The 20,220-nt window shown below is 47.0% G+C and overlaps 2 protein-coding genes across 2 annotated transcripts; one reads left to right on the top strand and one right to left on the bottom strand.

Moving 5' to 3' along the window:
* The first annotated feature begins 17 nt into the window (after window positions 1-17).
* MGME1 (mitochondrial genome maintenance exonuclease 1) lies at window positions 18-7,234 on the top strand. The gene is made up of 6 exons (XM_083624767.1): window positions 18-120; window positions 636-1,239; window positions 3,019-3,238; window positions 4,641-4,773; window positions 5,243-5,965; window positions 6,069-7,234. Exons 2-5 carry the CDS (start codon window positions 714-716, stop codon window positions 5,387-5,389), a joined length of 1,026 nt encoding a protein of 341 aa, XP_083480893.1. The 5' UTR covers window positions 18-120; window positions 636-713; the 3' UTR covers window positions 5,390-5,965; window positions 6,069-7,234.
* Window positions 7,078-14,680, bottom strand: OVOL2 (ovo like zinc finger 2). Its single transcript, XM_083624766.1, has 4 exons — window positions 14,296-14,680; window positions 11,628-11,806; window positions 9,638-9,827; window positions 7,078-8,130 (listed from the first exon to the last, which is right to left on the bottom strand). The coding sequence occupies exons 1-4, from the start codon at window positions 14,657-14,659 to the stop codon at window positions 7,820-7,822; spliced, it is 1,044 nt and encodes a 347-aa protein (XP_083480892.1). The 5' UTR covers window positions 14,660-14,680; the 3' UTR covers window positions 7,078-7,819.
* Between the last annotated feature and the right edge of the window lie 5,540 nt (window positions 14,681-20,220).

The following is a 20,220-nucleotide window of genomic DNA, read 5'->3' as shown; positions in this document are numbered from 1 at the left end:
ACAAGGCGGGCGGAAGTGACGTCGTGAGGCGAGCGGCTGAAGGAGGCCGTCGTCGCTGAGGCCGGCGTCGCTCCCGCGGGACGTCGAGGTCGAGCCGGGTGACTCCCGCCTCTTGTTCAGGTGGCTCTTAAGGAGTTGTCTTTCGCTCCAGCCGCTTAGACGCATCTCCTTCCCTCAGCCGCTTCCCGTTTCGACTGCTCTTCTTCAAGGCTCCGGCTTTATTCAGCTACCGTGGTGACTACAACTCCCATCATCCCTAGCTAGCAGGACTCATGGTCAGGGATGATGGGACTTGTAGTCCGAAAAAAAGCTGGAGACCCAGGTTTGGGGGGAAACGGATTATCTCAGATACTAATTGCACTTCCTTCTGAGCAATTAGCCTCAGAGCGAATTGTCAATGCAGCTAAGAATACATGGTAGTAGTTGGAGAGCCCAATACATTTTAGGATTAAATTGTACCCCTCTTGCTGGTAAAATGCAATTATTTATTGAATATGTCATACTTTGCTGCACTTCACTGTTACCTCAAAATCTGCTATCTGAAGCATATTTGATGTATCACCCTGACAGTAGTAGTGGCAGACCCGATGACAGCACACAGCAAATAACCAAAGCTTTTTATATTTATCTAATAGGAAAATTATGGGAAAGTAGAAGCATTTCTCAATGAAACATCTTCTGGAGTCAGCCTTCTGTAAATACTGTCTTGCAGTATGATGTCATTTCTCTGCATTAACAGAAAATGTTGGAGAGCCCCAATGTTGTTGAGAGGAATGTTGAACCAGGAAGGATTCAGGTTTAGATCACTTGCTGCTTCGTGCTCTCTCTATGGGAAGAAGAAAACAACCATCCGGTATGAAAACATTGACCAAGAAAAATACAGAGATTTGATCAACTACCTCACATCCTACAAAGACAGTTCTCAAAGACCTGAATTGGTATTTGAAGAAGATAACATGCTAAATGGACCAGAAAGGAAATATAAGAACTCAGACCAGGAGGATGAACCAAAAGTTTGTAGGAACTGGAGCCCTCTAATGAATCCCAATAAGAGCGCTTTGCCTCAAGAAACTGTTCCGGGACCGCCTTTGCAAATCAGTTTGCAAAGGAAAAACTTGGCTAGTGTGACAGCTGTTCTGCAACAGACCATGCCTGTGGAACAAGCTTTTTATCTGGAGAAGTGGAAACAGCGGATGATTCTAGAACTTGGGATAGAGGGTTTTGCCGAGTACACTAAAAGTAAGCAATGACTAAATGCATTGAATATATATATATATATGAACATCCTAGGGTGGGTTGATTGAAATCACCAAGAAAAAAAGGGGCAAATTAATCAATGATTCCATGTTCTGAGTTTAGTAAGAATCAGTAATGTAATTTAGTAAAAATCACCACTGCCTTTCCCCTACCCCTCTGCTGCTGGAGGCCTTGACTGCTTTTACTAATGCACACATCAGTAAGTTTAATCTGTCAGTCAAATCAGTGTCAGAAATGGAACCTCATTTTGCTCAACACCCACTCTGTATTTTCTTTCTGTGCTTTGCTATCAAAGCTGTGAGATCTTCCTACCTGGATAAAGGGCATTTGTTTCAAGACAGCACTTCACACACATCCCCTCCCCTTTTCCAACTGTGCAAGCCCATCTGTTTGAACCCCCATCCTAACAGCATAAATATAACACACCCAGGAGGGTTTCTGTTGCTGTTGCAAGAACTTTACATTAAGGTCACATAGGACAGGTGCGGCTTAAAAACCTTTTCAGCCGCAGATACTGCATCAGATATAAGCTAAACAAGGGATGAAATTTAAGGGTCACAGCATGCTCACAAATTTGGTTCATTCACCATCTAAAATCAGTCAAGCATGCAGCTGTCGCAAAGTGATTGTTCAAAGAAGTTTGCAACTCCAGCTTAAGCTGCAGCTGTGACTCAGCTTAAGTGGAGTGGAGTTCAGTAGCAAAAGGAGTCCAGTTACTAGGCAGAGTTTCCAGCAATGTCAGCTTCAGGAAAAGCACCAGTGAGAGGAGCTGGGAACTGAGAGTGGCTTTATTTTCAAGCCACCTTTGTCTAGCACCTTTGTTGTTTGACAAGTGATTTGGGTGGGGTGACACAGCAGACTACAGGTGCCTGTTTTCACTTGGAACACTAAGTCATAGTTAATGTCAGTAAGCCAGCAACAAACCATGGCTTATTTTCATGAACAAGCCATCATTAGTTAAGGGACATAATGTGTAACCCAGGTAATTGGCACCCATTATAGACTTCATTAGTTTTCAGCAGCTGACTGGTTCAGTAGAAATTGGCGCAGGTTGGAACCATTATTGGTGAAGCCACATCAAACTGGACCCTTAACATCAAAAAATGGCCAAAGTCATACTAGAGTCACATTTTGGACCACCATCTTGATTAAAAATGGTGGCCGGTGATCAACTTTGATGAAAAATGCTGTGACCACTTTGGGAAGCCTTGTTCAGAGTTTGGCAATGATATCTTGAGAGCTGTCTGAACACACAGAGAACAAATGCTAAGGGAGTAGAAGGGACTTTTCTTCAGGAGTCTACTGTGAATCAGGTCATTCTTGGCACTAGAATGCTTAGTTGCTTAGGCTGTTTACAAATTATTGAGGGTCAGGTGCCTTGGGTCTTGGGTTATGAAGCATTTTCCCTACGAGTCCTAATTTAATAAGATGTTAAGTGAGAGTCCTTGAATGTGCATTACAGCATATACTGCCCTTCTCTTGACACCCCAAGTTGTCTTCCCCCATTTTTGTTTTTATTACATTCATACTCTGTATAGTGGACAAATTCACAAGCCATCAAAATATATAGTAGATGAATATGGACATGCTACTGTTCAGTCACAGCAGTTCATACATTGATCTGCAAGTCATCAAGTTCCGATAAATCAGGTTATGAAATAATATATGTTCAATATATGTGTGAAATGGTCTGCAGCATTAACCTTGCAAAGTCAAAGTTTGAATAATTACTCGGTATAATTATTTTTTCTTGTTTTGCAGATATCTTTCAACAAGGTAAATTATTCCATGCAGCCATGGAAACTTTACTTTTAGCTGAAGAAATCTCTGTGGAGCAGGAAGAAGACACCAATGTATCTGGCTACATAAGAAGTGTGCAGCATGTGCTGCAACATGTTACTGGGGTGAGAGTCCTTGAAAGTGCGGTACAGCATGAGACCCTTCATTACCAAGGCCTAGTGGATTGTGTGGCAGAATATCGGTGAGTGGCCAACTTTGCATAATACTGTACGTGAACGCTCCAAACCATGTTACATGCTTTAAAGTCATGTTGACTTAGGCATATGCTTTGCTTTCCCATTGAAACCAATGGGACAAAATTGTCTAACTTCAGGTGCCTTGTGCCCTGAATGTTTAAAACTATCTAGATTTATACCTGCCCTATGCTGCAAACTGAGACACAGGAGACCGCATCCCATTCATCCTCTCCCAAACTCTGGGAGTTGAGTCAAGAGTGAAGCCAAGGTAGCTTGCCCAAAGTGACTCAGTTAGGTCATCCTTTTCCCTAATAATAAATTGGGTGGCTTTGTACTTACTAGACCAGCAAAACAGGCCACTCAGAGAAAAAGTGTAGGGGGATTCTGCATAGTTATTGCCACCTAGCTTTTGTACCACCTTTGCATATATTTATTTCATGCTTTAAATGGTTTGTGCTTTTTTAAAAAGGTATAATAGCCAAGTACAGTGGTACTTATAGTTACGAACTTAATTCATTCTGGAGGTCCGTTCTTAACCTGAAACTGTTCTTAACTAGAGGCGTGCTTCCCTAATGGGGCCTCTTGCTGCTGCTGCGCCGCCAGCACACAATTTCCATTCTCATCCTGGGGCAAAGTTCTCAACTTGAGGTAACTCTTCCAGGTTAGCGGAGTTTGTAACCTGAAGCGTTCGTAACCTGAGGCGTTTGTAACTCAAGGTACCACTGTAGTAGATTGATAGATTTTACATTTTTAAATTTTACTGCTGTAAAGCTACCTTGTATTTGCTGCCATGGCAGCAAAGCTGCAGTACAAGCACCTTAAAAAAAATATATGATTAAAACACACACATAACAAATACATTAAATCTGATTTCTCTTAAGATTGTGTACAAGCACTCCTCAGGGGTACCTTGTCCACAGTTCTTCACTCTTGAAGGACCCTACATTCCTTAGTCCCTTCATCAGATGAAGGGACCATCAGGAGAGAGGCTCCAGAGAGCTTTGGCACATCTAAATTTCCACCTCTGTTGAAGTAACAAAACAGGAGGAGAAGGAGCTGCCTCTGCCTCAGGTAGCTGAGTGGCTTCCACACGCTCTGCAGCCTGACATCAGCACAAGTCCCCACTCTTCACCTGGGCCCTGGGATGGGCTCTCTCTTATGCGGTGCTGATTTTAGAAGCACTTGTGTCTGCAATGAGTAGCTTTGCTGATTAATTTATACAACCGGAAGCAGCCTCATCTCACTGGGAGCTGGAGAAGAGGGGTTGTCCAACAGGGAGCCTCTTGCTCAGTGTGGTGTTGGACAAGCCCTCACCCCCCTCCCTCAGCGAGGAGGGTCTGCAAAAAGCACAAGCATTTTGGCTGGCTGATTCATATCTGTGTTTTCTTTTTACGCTTGGGCACACAGAGGGAAATTATGTGCAATTGAATGGAAGACATCAGGGAAAGCGAAACCATTTCTTCGGAATACGTTTGACAATCCACTCCAGGTTGCAGCATACATAGGAGCCATTAACCATGATGCCAATTACAACTTTCAGGTCAGTAAAGTGGGCAGTAAAGTGGGCATGACAATTCAAATAATTTTTTGCACTTGCTGCCTCTTATTTCCACATGCTCATTCTGGAGGTGAATCTGTTTTATCCTATGACAATCCAGAAAAATAAGGACAGTGAAGGGTGGGGCAGGGAAAAAGGTGTTCCTATACCTTGGGTGAGCTGGGGCAAAGTAGTTTGTTTGCCTAGTTTCTGTGATGGGCATGGGGTAAGAGAGGCCTCTTCCTGCCCTCCTCCAGAAGGAAACCAGGTAAGTTGCCTGAGTAAGGACTGAGCTAATAGAAAAAGCTTCCTCCACCCACAGAGACCTCTATCACTCACTTGCCCAATCCACACTGTAGTGTTAGCTCTATGTGCACGTTTAGCAAATTCATTCTGCAGAAAGAGTTGAAGACTAAGTCTAGAACAAAAAAGTCACTTGCATAACTGCTGCTGAACTTGCTTTGTTCCTCAGGTTGACTGTGGCCTCCTTGTGGTCGCCTACAAAGATGGTTCTCCTGCACATGCACATTACATAGACTCTGAGCTATGCTGTCAGTACTGGAACAAGTGGCTGCTTCGCCTGGAAGAATATAAAGAGAAAGACTTTGGAATTGTGTGACGCTTTTTAAATTTAAGTCCCTTTAAGGCAGACTGCTTTTTTTTACTTTGAAGCAGATGGAGGAACTAAACGCTACCAGGAAAACATAGTGGGTGGTATTAAGCTAAGAGTTGCTCATTCTGGCAGCCGTGGTTACGTACAGAATTTCCCTTCTGGTTAATTCTGCTTAGCTGAGGTACAACGGACTGCCTGAGCCTCTCATGCAGGGAGCACAGCTGTGCCTTCTCCCTCTGACCAGTCACTGTCATCCCACCCCCAGTCCCCTGGTGGTTCCCTTGGGGCTTCCCCAGCTGGCGCCTCCCCCCACTCTTTTGCATCCATGACAGGTGATTAACAACTCCCATCATGGTGAATAGATCTTATGCTGGGTCTACTGTAAAAAAAAAGGGGGGAGGGTGGAATTCTTCTTGACACCAAAACCAGTCGTCCCTGGGGTCAGGACTGCTCCTGCTGTAGAGGGATTCCACTGTAATTTCCATTGCATGAAAAGTTTATAACGTGAATCATATTCCAAGCAGCGTATTAAATTTGAAATTGCACAAACGCTGACTGCCTTGCTCCAAACTATCTGAAGAAGTGTGCATGCACACGAAAGCTCATACCAAGAACTAACTTAGTTGGTCTTTAAGGTGCTACAGGAAGAAAAAAAAAATTTTTGTTTTTGCTCCAAACTGTTGAGGTGCTATTTTGAGGTGACCTGACTACAAACAATATATTCTAGGAAGACATTGCCTGAATGAAAAATGGTTTGCATAGATGGATTACATTGTGTTCCCAGGACATAGCTCTGATTCAATAGCTAATTATTATTATTATTATTAATAATAATAATTATTTATTATTTATACCCCACCCATCTGGCTGGGTTTCCCCAGCCACTCTGGGCGGCTTCCAACAGAACACTAAAATACAATAACCTATTAAACATTAAAAGCTTCCCTAAACAGGGCTGCCTTCAGATGTCTTCTAAAAGTTTGGTAGTTATTTTTCTCTTTGACATCTGGTGGGAGGGCGTTCCACAGGGCGGGTGCCACTACCGAGAAGGCCCTTTGCCTGGTTCCCTTTAACTTTACTTCTCGCAATGAGGGAACCGCCAGAAGGCCCTCAGCGCTGGACCCCAGTGTCCAGGCAGAACAATGGAGATGGAGACGCTCCTTCAGGTATACTGGACCAAGGCCATTTAGGACTTTAAAGGTCAGCACCAACACTTTGAATTGTGCTCGGAAACGTACTGGGAGCCAATGTAGGTCTTTCAAGACCGGTGTTATATGGTTATATAGCTGTGTGGAAATCCACACTTAAATCTATTGCTAATTTGGGTGCCATTCCAAAGCTAGCCAAGAGCCATCTGAGGATACAGTCGAGGTCCTGCTCTACCAGAAGAGAGGGAAGTCTGATGCAGGGAGGGGACTTATGCCACTCCATCCCACCCCAGTAAGCCTATGGAAAGCTCCACAGCTATACGATGTCCTGCTGGTGTGGGAGCTGGGCATTGGACGTACACTGCCATGACTGAGGATCCCGGGCACCTAAGCCCTTTCGTTCCCTGACATGCCCCCAGAAGCACCTCTGACACCAGCCCTTGAGCTAGCATAGCTCAGTTCTCTTCCCACTAAGCACAATGGGAGCTGGGTGGGCACCACAGAGGGAGCGCCACCACAGGCTTGGACACAAAACAGGCTTTCAAATATAGTCATAAATAACTTTATTGGAATATTTCATAGCAGACTTTTGGGGGGGGAGGGGGAATACAAATGATGGTTATTGTGTTATTGACAAAGATATTTTATTGGAATTCTAGGCCAGTCACCTGTATTCAAATTAAATACAGTTATTTTGGTCAAATATGTTATAGCCGTAGGTAACTGTTTCTTTATCAAAGGCACGTATTAGATGTCTGTACAAAGGCTGAGAGAGAACGAAGCACAATTCAGATTGTGCTATGTACTGTACTATGTTCGCCCCATACTGGGGAGATTTTATTCATGTTCAGAAATTAAGTACCTAGACAGTTTGATCAGACCAGGTTGAGTGCTGTCTTCCTTTTGAATTCAGTTCTGGTCAGGGTCGCCATGTCTCCTAGAGTTCAGAGAATAGGGAGCTTAAAGGATGGCGCTTTGCAGCTCAGTAGGTAAATCCTACAAGGTTACGAGCAGAGTTTAGTGAAATCAGATGTAGGCTGAAGGCAGCACCTGGCAGGTCAAGGGAAGAATGATCGAATGCGCCTGTGTGTACTAACAGTAAGAATAGTTAAAAACACTTAAGCCAAACAGATGCTAGCTTGCCTACCCAAGAGATTTCAGTCTTCCCTTCCCCTAGAGATTTCCACAGGGCCACTAAAACCCTGAAACATTTTGTCAGACCATGACACTTGGCAACCCAACAATTGTAAACTTCCAACTCATTTGGCCACTACAATGCAGTGCAGTATTACTGTTGCTCCCCAGTCTCTTCTGGGCTCATCTCCACTGGAGAGGTCGGTTTGTTTTGCAAAACAGCTGCAAGTTTTTTGGATGTTTTCTTCAGAAGAGCACTTCCAGGATGAATATTACTGATGTGCATGTACAAGTCCTCTTGGGTTGGGCCTGTGTAGCCACAATCTTCACAGACATACAGTTTATCTCTTCGTTGTTTGTAGGCATATTGTTGCTGCACTCCGTGGATCTTTTTAAGGTGTGATTCCAGGGAACAGCGCTGGGTAAAGGCTTTGTTGCAGATCTCACATTTGTATGGGCGGATTCCTGCAATGTAATTTTTTGGAACTTTAAGGAACATTCTAAAAATAATCCCCAGCATTTAACTCCACTGCATACATTTACAGATTTGATCACTGCAAACTGTAGCTGATGATGTATGTTGTAATTCTTTGGGGGAAAGGGCTGAAAGTGGTTCAGGCCACAAAATTAATATTTCTGCAGAACTCAGAAATTTGCTTCTATCCTTTATAGCTGAATATATATGTTTGAAAATACTTATAAATATTACCCAGTTTCTCTCTTATAATAGTTGCACCAGGCTTCATTGTCTTTTCCCTGCCCAAAGCTGTCAAAACTAGAGGGGAAATCTAGAATTTAATTTTAAAATGAATAATTAATTATATAAAATTGGAAAAAATATTAACGTTTGGGGGAAAAAGTGTGCTGGAGAGCTCAAGATTAACAGTGCAGTATTTGCATTAGCTGAACGCTGCCTTTTGATTTGAAACAAACACAAAAAAAGAGCAGTGTTAGTATTTGCTGCTCCTTTTCAGAGGAATACAGTGGTACCTCGCAAGACGAATGCCTCGGAAGACGAAAAACTCGCAAGACGAAAGAGTTTTTCGTTTTTTGAGTTGCTTCGCAAGACGATTTTCCCTATGGGCTTGCTTCGCAAGACGAAAACGTCTTGCGAGTTTGTTTCCTTTTTCTTAAAAGCGCTTGAAGAGGTGCAGTTGCGACTGACCATGCTTCGCAAGACGAGAAACATCGCAAGACGAAAAGACTCGCGGAACGAATTAATTTCGTCTTGTGAGGCACCACTGTACTGTAGGCTTGCAACTTACGCTAGGGTTATGTTCTGGGGGATTGCTTGTAAAGCCAAAATCATGTATAGTCAGAACGACCCTGGACAGCGCCCCAGTGCAACTACCCCTACTTCCTTGAAGGCAGCAGGCGTTGCTCTCCACCTTGCTTACCGGCCTCTGGAGGCTCTTAGAACTCATGTGAAACCTTCCCAGAACCCAGAAGCGCTTTTTAGCACTCTGCCTTGTGTGTATCTAATTGGTGCAATTTCAGCCACCTGGCCACCAGGCAGATAAAGCTGTGATTGCACAGCTTAAACGTGTGCAAGCTGCAAGTTGCCTGTTAGCAACCTTAGATGAGCAGGGGTGAGGAAAGAGGCCACAGCCAGTGGTATTGCCACAGTCCAGTGGGGTAAAATCACCCAGAGAAGGGTGCAGAGCAGGGTCAGCAAGAGCGTGTGGCTTGGGCAGATTTCCACGGTTGGACACCGAGGTCTTGGGGTCCACACTTGTGCCCTGGCCCTGAAGTCCCCCACTCCTTTTGAACCAGAAGCTACTTGGTGTGTTCATATGCAAAAAGCAAATGGGCTTATCTGTTTTATCATTGAGATTTCTAAGCTGCTCTGGGAACTTTTCTTTCCCCCCTGAAGAGTAGAAGAAAAATGCTTTAAATCAATACATAAACAGTCAATAGTGCAAACTTTCCTATGCACATTCCAAAGGAATGGAAAGTGCACCTCATTTCTTACCTGTGTGTGTCCTTACGTGTCTTTTCAGATCAAAAGTATCATTGAATCCTTTCCCACAGAAGGTGCACAAGTGCCTCTTCACTTGACTGTGACACTTGGTGTGGCGGTTCAGCATGCGCTGCAGGCGAAACCCTTTGCCGCATAGCTCACAATTGTACAACAAGGCCTCGCCACAAGTGCCAGTCGTGAACTAAGAGAGGAAAATAAAACAGGATCTTAAGAGTCACAGGTCCTAACTGAGGAGCTGGGAAGGTCCCTCAGATCTTACCTAGCCTGAACTAAAGTATGTCCTGGAGCAAGGCTGCAAAACTTTAGGACTGCCAATCTGCAACTGACAAACTATGTGCCTGCAATTTGCCTTATTTCCTTGGAATAATGACATATAGATATTTAAAAATATAATTTCTTATCAGACAACTTTTGTGATCCCCTTCTGCTCCTCTACTGGAATGTTAACTCACATGATTTCTTATTTCTCACAATTTTGGTGATTTCTCACAAGTTTGGTGTGGATGGTAACATGGAGGTAGGGGTATGGAGGCAAGATCCTTACTGCCAGGGACATGAAAAAAGCAATATCCCAGTACTACTCCCTGGACTCAGCAGCCATACAGTGGTCCCAATTCTTAATCCCAGGAAGACAATCCGAAAGGATACCATGGGGAACGGTACCAAAGGCTCCAAGATGAGGTCTTGTCCAACAGTAGCCTTGACTTGGTCAGAGGTCCTCAACCACATTGATCTGAGTTTTGGCAAATGTCTGAGGTTTGTATCAATGCTCTACAAATCACATTCCAACTTTATGAAACCTGATGGGAAGGACAGGGTGAGTAGCTGCTCTATGCATTAATGGCAGGCAATGACTAGTGCTCCAAAACTGGAATCGGCTTCTAGTCAAACAATAGTCATTGTATAAGAAAGTGACTTTCCACTAGCAGTGACAAGAGTAGACATTTTCAGTTACAGTTATTTATTTATTTTCAAAATTCAAAGCTTGCATGAGCAATACTGACAGGCGAATTGGCTAGACCAGCCTGCTGTGTGTCCCTCAACATGTGCTGCTTGTCTAAATGTTGCTTCTTTATAGGTGTCTAGAAATGTTAAAATCATCTAATATTTTGTCAGATTAACTGCACAAGTCAGCCCCATGTCATATAGAAGGAACATATATAATATTGTGTGTGTGTGTGTGTGTGTGTGTGTGTGTGTGTGTGTGTTTATACCCTGCCCATCTGGCTCAGTGTCCAGGTAGAACAAGAGGGGTGGAGACGCTTCTTCAGGTATACTGGGCCGAGGCAGTTTAGGGCTTTAAAGGTCAGCACCAACACTTTGAATTGTGCTCGGAAAAGTACAGTGGTAGCTCGGGTTAAGAACTTAATTCATTCTGGAGGTCTGTTCTTAACCTGAAACTGAAACCACTTTAGCTAATGGGGCCTCCCGCTGTGCCACCGCTGCACGATTTCTGTTCTCATCCTGAAGCAAAGTTCTTAACCCGAGGTAATATTTCTGGGTTAGCAGAAGCGTATGTAACCTGATGTGTATGTAACCCGAAGTACCACTGTACTGGGAGCGAATGTAGGTCTTTCAAGACCGGTGTTATGTGGTCTCGGCAGCTGCTCCCAGTCACCAGTCTAGCTGCCGCATTCTGGATTAGTTGTAGTTTTCGGGTCACCTTCAAGGGTAGCCCCACATAGAGTGCATTGCAGTAGTCCAAGCGAGAGATAACCAGAGCATGCACCACTCTGGTGAGGCAGTCCACGGGTAGATAGTGTCTCAGCCTGCGTACCAGATGGAGCTGGTAAACAGCTGCCCTGGACACGGATTTGACCTGTGCCTCCATGGACAGTTGTGAGTCCAAAATGACTCCCAGGCTGCGCACCTGGTCCTTCAGGGGCACAGTTACCCCATTCAGGACCAGGGAGTCCTCCACACCAGCCCGGCTCCTGTCCCCTGACCACCTGTGACCTTCATTCACAATGCCAGTCTGTACCTTGATTTTGGATCTGACTGTGGGTCGGTTCACTGCTGAGTCCAGAAGTGCCTCTTCTGGTGTGGATTCAGGAGCCGAGGTGTTGGCAACCTCTGTGTCCCTGCTGCTGCTGCTGCTGCTGCTCTCTAAACTGCAGCTATCTTCACTGCGATAGTTGAGAAGGGCATGCTTCACCTCTCCTGGAGATTGAGCACACACGGTTAAATGACGGAAACAGGGAGCATTCATATGCATAATTATTTTTGCAACGTACTCCTGGAATTACTCACTTATTTGATAGGGCCTGATCTCTTTCACAGACTTGGGATACAGAGCAATCAGCTAATCATTGTGCATCACACCTGACTTTAAAAAGCCAGTTTCAGTAAATGGGTTGCCTGTGTGTTAGATTCCCAGAGTTTGAAGCAGGAACTACTGTCCTCCTCCTGACATGGTTTTCCCACACCAGCCTCATCCTCTATCTGCATATTTAACACAGTTGACTGCAAAATACCTCCTACACCTGAGCAGCTTTTCTGGGCTCCTTTATTTAAAAACACCGCCAGGAGACTGGATAACAACACCATAGGGTTGTCATAAGCTTCTGTAGAATCATAGGTTACAAATAAGGAGACTCCGACTACACCAAGAACTTTCTGAGGGCAAGAGCTGTTCAGCAGTGGAACGGTCTCCCTCTGTAGGTGGGAGAATCTCCTTCCTTGGAGGTTTTTAAGCAGAGGTTGGATGGCATCTGCCATGGATGCTTCAGCTGACATCCCTGCATCGCAAGGGGTTGGACTAAAGGAAGAATCCCTTCCAACTCTACAACTCTATGATTTCCCCTGTCTCTCTCCTGACAGAGGTCATCACCAGGGCCGTCTTACCCATAGGCGCCAGTGGCGTAGCGTGGGGGGTGCGGGGGGGGGCCAGCCGCACCGGGCACAACATCTGGGGGTTAGGGCAAATCCACGGGTTAGGGGGCGCAAATCCACGGGTTAGGGGGCGCAAATTACTTGCCTTGCCCCGGGTGCTGACAACCCACGCTATGCCACTGATAGGCACTAGGGGTGCAGGGCACCCAGGCAGCAGACTCTCAGGGGCGCCTGGCCGAGAGTCCAGGGCCCGAAAGTTGAGTCTGGGGAAGAGCCTGCCCATTGGTCAGAGCGCCACAGTGAGCTCTTCTGCTGCGGGCAGCTCTGCGCCCTGAGTTCGGGGGTGACTGAGCCAGTGGCCCCCTAGAGCTGGTAGGCCTGGCTAGGGAGAGAAACACCCTAGTGCACCTGTAGCGGCACATGCCTTCATGCTTGTAAGCAGTGGCGTAGCGTGGGGGGTGCAGGGGGGCCCGGCCGCACCGGGCGCAACATCTGGGGGTTAGGGTTAGGGGGCGCAAATCCACGGGTTAGGGGGTGCAAATTACTTGCCTTGCCCCGGGTGCTGACAACCCACGCTACGCCACTGCTTGCAAGTGAAATGGAGAATTCTCCTAATCTACAGTTAATGGCAATGCTCGTGAATGGGGGTGGAGGAATTTGAGATGAAAGTTACTGAAAGTGAAATAGTGATCTTCTTCCGAATGAGGGCTGATTAACTCGGGGCCATTCGCTTTCCTGCAGCGCGGGGCTGCTGCCTTCAGGGGCCAGGAGCTCCCGGGGGCGGCGCGGCAAACAAAGGCGCTCCCTCCCGAGGCCTGTTTGATCTCAGGGCGGGTCCCGCGGCCGCCCGGCGCCTCGCCCGCCTCGCCGCTGCAACCGGGAGCGCTCGGCCCGCCGCCGAGCGCAAAGGTCGCCGCGCTCCGCCTCCAGCGCCCCCCGCCGCCCGCTCCGGACGAGGCGCCGCCAGCCGCAGCTCCCGCGCCGTCGTGACACGTGTTCCGTTTGCCCTTTCGGGGAAGGCAGCCCTCGAGTCGCGTGCGCCAGACTAGCAGCCCTCCCGCGCGGCTCTTCGCCGCGGCCCTTGTGAAAAGCCAGCGAGGGCCGCTCGGTCTCTCTCTGGTCGTGTGAAAGCGTGACACGCGGCCCCTTAGCGGCCGAGAGCCGCCGCCGAAGCCCCGCCCCTGACCTCGGGACCCCTGAGACCGCAATCCGTCGAAAGGGCGGCTCAAAGCGGGAGCCAAACAATGTTTGCTCGGAGGGAATTCACTTCTGAGTATACACGGGTACTAGGATGGGGCTGCAATCCGATTCGCCTTAACTTGGCCAGAAGGAAGCCTCGTGGATCTCGGCGGCGGGACAGCATTTATGAGCAGCCCTGCGGAGACTGGCTGCCACGGGACTCCCGTCCCGTCCCGCCTGCTCCTAAGCGTGTCTACTCAGAAGTAACTCCTATTGACTTCAGTACGGCTCGCTCCCGGGGAAAGGAGGTTCGGGCTGCAGCCGAAAACGTTATAACGTCTCCTGCAGAAACCGATTTCAGATCCGCCAGGGCTTAGCCGCAGAAACTCTAACGTCTACGAAGTGATAGCAAAGGTGCATCGAAGCATACGCAGAGTTCCCTTCTCTTCACTGCCCGTTGCTTGGGTCCCCTGCAGGCAGGATTCAGAGCCGGTCTCAATCCGGCTTCCAAGCTGTTTGGGGCAACTGCTGCCTCCTGGAGAAGAGCCTAACCGGTTTGGGGGCGGCGGGAGGAGCCCGGCTGAGGCTGAGGTGCTGTGGGGGGGGGGCGGCCAGGTGTGCTGCTTCCTCCGCCTTACCTGGGACATAAGTGTCGGCTCTCTCTTCGTCGGGCAGCTGGTCCCAGCTGCGACTGGCCGGCAGCGGGTTCCTCCTCTTCACCAGAAATACTCTGGGCATGATGAGATCCGCGATTTCACCTTTCCACCTGGCCGTTCCGTTTTCTGGGAACTCCGCCCTTCCCTGGGGTTCCAGGTGAGGCGCGCTGGCAAGGGGTCGCGGCTTCTGCTGGCGCCCCCCGGCCCGATCCCCCTCCTCAAGGAGAGCCAGAGACCCCACGCCGGAGCCGGAGGTGCCCCCCTTCACCCCCACCCCCTTTCCAAAGGTGTATCTGAGCAAAGGCACCACCAGGAAACTTGGAGGGAGCATGCGTGCTGCAAACATAACGGTGTCAACAAGCCTCTCTACCTGTCCGACCGGTTGGAGCAGCTGCTTTGTTCCAGCCCTTCCTTAGGCATGAATGTTTGCAAAGAATGTAACGTCTGAAAATGAGGAGGGGGGATTCCTAGGACCGTAGACTTCCCTCCCCAGGTCATTTCTGTCACCAGCAAGAGCAAGCACCCCCCTTTCCTGACAGCAGCGGAGACCCCCCACCAACCCAGATGGAGCCTTGGGGTTGCATGCTTGTGTCTCCAAGGTCCTGTAAGCTGATTTGGGCGCTGAGCTGCTCTCCCCTTGGGGCTCTAAATGTGTATCTGGTTGCCATGTACAAACACACCAGCTAATTTCATATTAATATAATGAATGCTTCTGCGGGACATGCAAGAATTTCCCTCTAGCTAGGTTTTGTGTGTGTGTGTGGACATGCAGTGCATCCATGGGAAGTAACTACAGGCTGACATTCAAAGCCAAGCAGCTCCAGGCACTTATATTAAGTTATTTTTTTGCTGTCTGCTTTGCATGCAGTCATCTTGAGAGGCCTCTCTCTCCTCTGAGTTTGGTGATGAAGATGCCTCCCAGCACTGCAAGGGTGCTTCTCCAGCATGTAAGCGTGAGAATGTCTAGATGAAACACGAGAGCCTACGTATTAATGTGTATTAAAAAATAATAATGGATGGAGCTGCCTGCTATGTACATCAAGGCCTCTGCTGTGTGTTTTATGTAGAGCTCAAAAGCAAATACTGTAGAGTATAGGCCGCTTCTCACTAGAACCAAAAGAAGGAAAAATGACCCCTGATTAATAAGGCAACACCATAAGATAAATAAATCAAGGGTAAGAAACTTAAATGAACTTTATAATCTATCTATATACACAAAATCTGTGGGCTGTGATGCCCATAAAAAAAATACATAAAAAGAGTTGAATCTTATTATAAAAAAAGGCACAGAAAGGCAATAAAACAAAAATCCAAAAAAGTGAGTACCAAATATATAAAACCTATAATACAATAACTGGGATGTATAGATCCATAAACAAAAGATGAATATAAGACGTGTGTCAGTCACTGAAAAAAGTGGCAGGTACTCTCTATATCCCTTTTCACCAGATGTCCCACCTTTTTATAGGAAAGGATATGAATTCAATATTAAATCATATGCTGTGTATATATTCTTTCCTGTGCATCTGGTTCTTCCAAGGTTGCTGCTTCCTAGTCCCCACAATGTACAGGCTCATGTTTAAAATGCCCCCGTGCCTTTAGTGACTTCCATGCCCCTCGGGGTGGCCTGCCCCTCATCCAATGACCAATGCAGCATGGGATCAGACCCCCTTGAGGGGGGCTATCTTGATCTCATGGCCACGATGGGCCTACCATCCCTAGGTGACTGACCCCTGGCCAACAGGAAGACATTTCAAAGCTCTGTTGTCCTGAGGTCTACATTTTTCTTTGTATTTTGTAGGAGACACACTGGACGATGTTATACCCATGTCAAAGTTAAGAACCCAAAATGTGAAATATGATTCTAGACTTGCCTTGTCCTTAATCCTAAACACACCTGCTCTTATTTCCAGCTGTGGCATTCAGACAGTTTTACTGACAAAGCCCTGTTCGTCCAAGGTTTGTGTTTAGAGTCTTCTGGTAGAGTTAGAAGGCAGCAAGAACAACATTTGATTTATTTGTTTTTCTTTTTAATATATATTTTTTTACTGTGCAACGTCATGCACAAATGAAATAACACATCCCACTCTCGTCCAGAAGCTGAAGTTTAGTCAATACAACCTAAACAGCATAATTACATAAGTTCCTACCCCAGGCAACTATCTATATAGGGGGCAATATACAGTTTATGCTAACCGAAAAGCCTCAGCAATTGGAGAATCGACTAAGGCAACACTCTCAAGGTCTCATCAGAGACTGTATTTACAGCAGCATCAAGATCAGCCCTTCTGTCCTCAAAATGTCTAGCAATCTTGTCACAGCAGGTCTTTGACAGTTCTAGCACCCCAACAATCAGGCAGCTTTGCTGTTCAGTCAGCTGCACTCTGCCACTTCCACACTAGCCAGCTTGACATTGCCTGGCCTGCTTCAATCCACATGAATTCTGATGAAAACTAAGGAGCACAATGAGTGGTGCAGTGTCTGAGTGGACGCTCCCAAGAGATTGAGTCAATAGCCCTCCTTATCTCCCTGGTCCACAGTGAGGTAAGGAGCTCAACGGGATTGCTGACATTGGAAAGTCCCCATCAGATTCCGTAAGTCGTCCAGTTGGGGTGACCCCGGATGTTTTGGGACTGGAGGCAAAACAGAATATTCTGTCCCCCTGTGGCGCCGGATTAAAGGTAGTGCAAGCAGTTCCTCAGCACAGGGCTCTGAGCTAAGGAGAGGCAAAATTAAGAAGATCCATACTTGAGAAGATCCACTTTGGGGCACTGAATTTTGACCTCACACGGCATAATAATAATAATAATAATAATAATAATAATAATAATAATAATTTATTTATACCCCACCTTCCCAGTTCAAAAACCAGGCTCAGGGTGGCTAACAACAAAATTAAAACACTTAATTGTAAAAGCAGCATAAAATACAGTATAAAAACATGAATAAGAATAAAATTCAAAATTCAGAAATAAATTTAGGGGGAAATAAACATTAGATAATCCCCAGGGCTAGCTGGCTGAATTGGTCCTACTTGGGCCAGCAAGGAGGCCAGGGAAGAATTAGCTGTGGGGTCTCAGAACGAGTAATCTTCATAAAAGGGGAGGGGGAGAGAAGAGAAGGGAAATAAAAGATCAGGCTGAATTCAAATTAAAGGCCAGGTGGAATAGCTCTGTCTTACAGGCCCGACAGAAGGAGGTTAAATCCTGCAGGGCCCTAGTCTCATGGGACAGAGCATTCCACCAGGTCGGAGCCATCACTGAAAAGGCCCTGGCCCTGATGGATAATAGTCTGACTTCCTTAGGGCCCGCGACCTCTAAACTATGGTTATTCATGGACCTTAAAGTCCTCTGCGGGGCATACCAGGAGAGGCGGTCCTGTAAATACGAGGGCCCTAAGCCACATTACAAAAGATTACCCAAGTCCACCCCTGCCTTCTCCTCTACTGTGCACCTGCTGCCACCCACCCAATGCTGTGCCCCCACCTAGCAGCAGGCACACAGCAGGTGGCAGCAGGTGGGTGCATGGTGGCAGGTGTCCATATTGCAGAGGAAGAGGCAGTGGAGCCCACAAGTGTCTGCTGCCCCTCCCAGTTGTCCGGAGGCTGCTGCCCTGTGGTCCCTGTTTCCCCTCGCCTCATGATTGGGCCAGCCCTGCGTCCAACACCATGCCTGAGAGATGCCTTCTTAAGCTCCATCAGGGAGGCTGCTCAGTGTGGACAATACACCAATAGCAGCTCCAATCTGCCCCATGGACCTAATGAGATGTCTTTCAGACCACAGTGCACTAGTGTAGTGTAGTGTAGCTGCTACCCCCTGGACCAGTTGGGGTGACCAGTGGCCAGGGAGGAATCAGAGAATTGTAAAGATGGAAGAGGGACCAAAGGGTCATCTAGTCCAACCCCCTGCAATGCGGGATTTTTTTGCCCAACGGGGGGCTCAAACCCACAACCCTGAGATTAAGAATCTCATGGAGAGCTCAGGTGGTAGAGCATGAGACTCTTAATCTCAGGGCTGTGGCTTCAAATCCCTCATTGGGCAAAAGATTCCTGCATTGCAGGGGGTTAGAATAGATGACCCTTGTGGTCCCCTCCATCTATGATTCTATGCTTGACTGAGCTACCCCAGAAGTTACTTGTAAGGAAGGCCAATAAAGTTACATGGATGGGGCCAAGTTGTTTTGCTTTCCCCCCTCATCCTCCTTGCTTGCAAAGGTGTGGACACAAAAGCATTGCAGTTGCATAAAGTACATAAAGTACATAAAGGTAAAGGGTAAAGGACCCCTGACCATTAGGTCCAGTCGTGACTGACTCTGGGGTTGCGGCGCTCATCTCACTTTATTGGCCGAGGGAGCCGGCGTACAGCTTCCAGGTCATGTGGCCAGCATGACTAAGCCGCTTCTGGTGAACCAGAGCAGCGCACGGAAACGCCGTTTACCTTCCCACCTATTGATCTACTTGTACTTTGACGTGCTTTCAAACTGCTAGGTTGGCAGGAACAGGGACCGAGCAACGGGAGCTCACCCTGTCACGGGGATTTGAACCGCCGACCTTCTGATTGGCAAGTCCTAGGCTCTGTGGTTTAACCCACAGCACCACAGCACCACCCGCATCCCTTCATAAAGTACATAGTACCTAACTAAAACAAAAAGCGTCTGACTTTGGTTTAGAAGGGGTCCCTGACTCCCTGCTGTCAAAATTTCTAATGTGAGTAACTGTCACTATAGCCATGCATTACTCTGAAATAAGCCCCATTAAATGCCATAGGGATTACTCCCAGTTAGGACTGGAGCCTGAACTGGTTAGTCTTAAAGGTGCCACAAAGAACTTCAATAGACCTTACAACTCCCAGGAAGTAGGGTTCGGATTGCAGTTTATCCTGTAACTCTAAACCCATTTACTTGGGAGTAATCCTTTCCCTATTGACTTCAACGGACTTTACCTCTGAATAGAATCACGGTTAGGATTAAGCAGTTAGTTGTCAAATGCTCTTCTACCGCTGGTGACCTGTTTAAAAGGGAATCCTACAGGCTGACAAAGCTTCTGTTATCTAGGGCTGAAACTGGATTAACTGTCCAATTCCCAGCGCAAAGCACCAATTCCTGACAGGGGGGAGGTTTAATCCAGTAGGAGACACTCACATGAAGGTTGTGCTTGTGTTTATTAAGGCTGGAGTCATAACAGCCGCTGCCCCCATGGGCTGGAGTGTGTTTATCCCGCAGTTAAGTGCATAGGCCTACACATATCTACTCAGAAGTAAGCTTACTCCATGATAAATCTGTAGGCTGCTTGAAGCCTAACTTACTGTAGTTTTTTAAAACAGTACTCTGGACTTATTTTAAATAATAAAATGAATGCCACTCCTCCCTCCTTCAGCTAGCGCCCCCCACATCACAATGCAAGCTTCCCCAGTCTCCAGAATTACGGTAACTATTGCTTTCTGTTGCCCCCCCTCCAGCAATGAGATAAAGAAAAATACCCATCCCCTCTCAGCCAGATCCCTTTGCCATAACAAAACTCTCACAAGGGAACCAACACTCCCTGCATTTCCTAAGAAATGGCTGGCTCCTGAAGCATTGCAGTTCATGGATTTAAAAGGGACTGGTGACCTTTTCCTTCCAAATCATAAGGAGGACTTCGGATGGCAGCTTCACCATTTCCTTCATTTGGTGCAGAGATTTTATTTTCCACATTAAAAGGACCATGAGCGTAGCCAGGATTTTTGTTTGGGGGGGTGCAGGCCTTTTGTCGTGGGGGAGAACCTCAGTTTGCTATGTATTTTTATTTATTTTTATTGATGGGGGGTAGCTGCCGCTTCCTGTACCCATTTGGCACTACGCCCACGAACGGGACTCCGTTTTTGCACTTACACAGAGACACCACTCCCCGAAACATGGAGGGGAGGAAAA

Source organism: Podarcis filfolensis (genome assembly GCF_964270895.1).
Source record: "Podarcis filfolensis genome assembly, chromosome: 7".
Classification (NCBI taxonomy): Eukaryota; Metazoa; Chordata; class Lepidosauria; order Squamata; family Lacertidae; genus Podarcis; species Podarcis filfolensis.
This window is presented reverse-complemented; position numbering and strand designations above follow the sequence as displayed.

Excerpts from the sequence above, each read along its gene's own strand:
- OVOL2 (XM_083624766.1), bottom strand. The coding sequence starts at position 14,659 with ATGTTTGCAGCACGCATGCTCCCTCCAAGTTTCCTGGTGGTGCCTTTG. Across the intron at positions 9,828-11,627 it reads CAGTCAGATCCAAAATCAAG|TTCACGACTGGCACTTGTGG; the intron begins GTACAGACTGGC and ends TTCCTCTCTTAG. Across the intron at positions 8,131-9,637 it reads ACACGTAAGGACACACACAG|GAATCCGCCCATACAAATGT; the intron begins GTAAGAAATGAG and ends ATTACATTGCAG.
- MGME1 (XM_083624767.1), top strand. The coding sequence starts at position 714 with ATGATGTCATTTCTCTGCATTAACAGAAAATGTTGGAGAGCCCCAATG. Across the intron at positions 3,239-4,640 it reads GATTGTGTGGCAGAATATCG|AGGGAAATTATGTGCAATTG; the intron begins GTGAGTGGCCAA and ends TTGGGCACACAG. Across the intron at positions 4,774-5,242 it reads ATGCCAATTACAACTTTCAG|GTTGACTGTGGCCTCCTTGT; the intron begins GTCAGTAAAGTG and ends TTTGTTCCTCAG.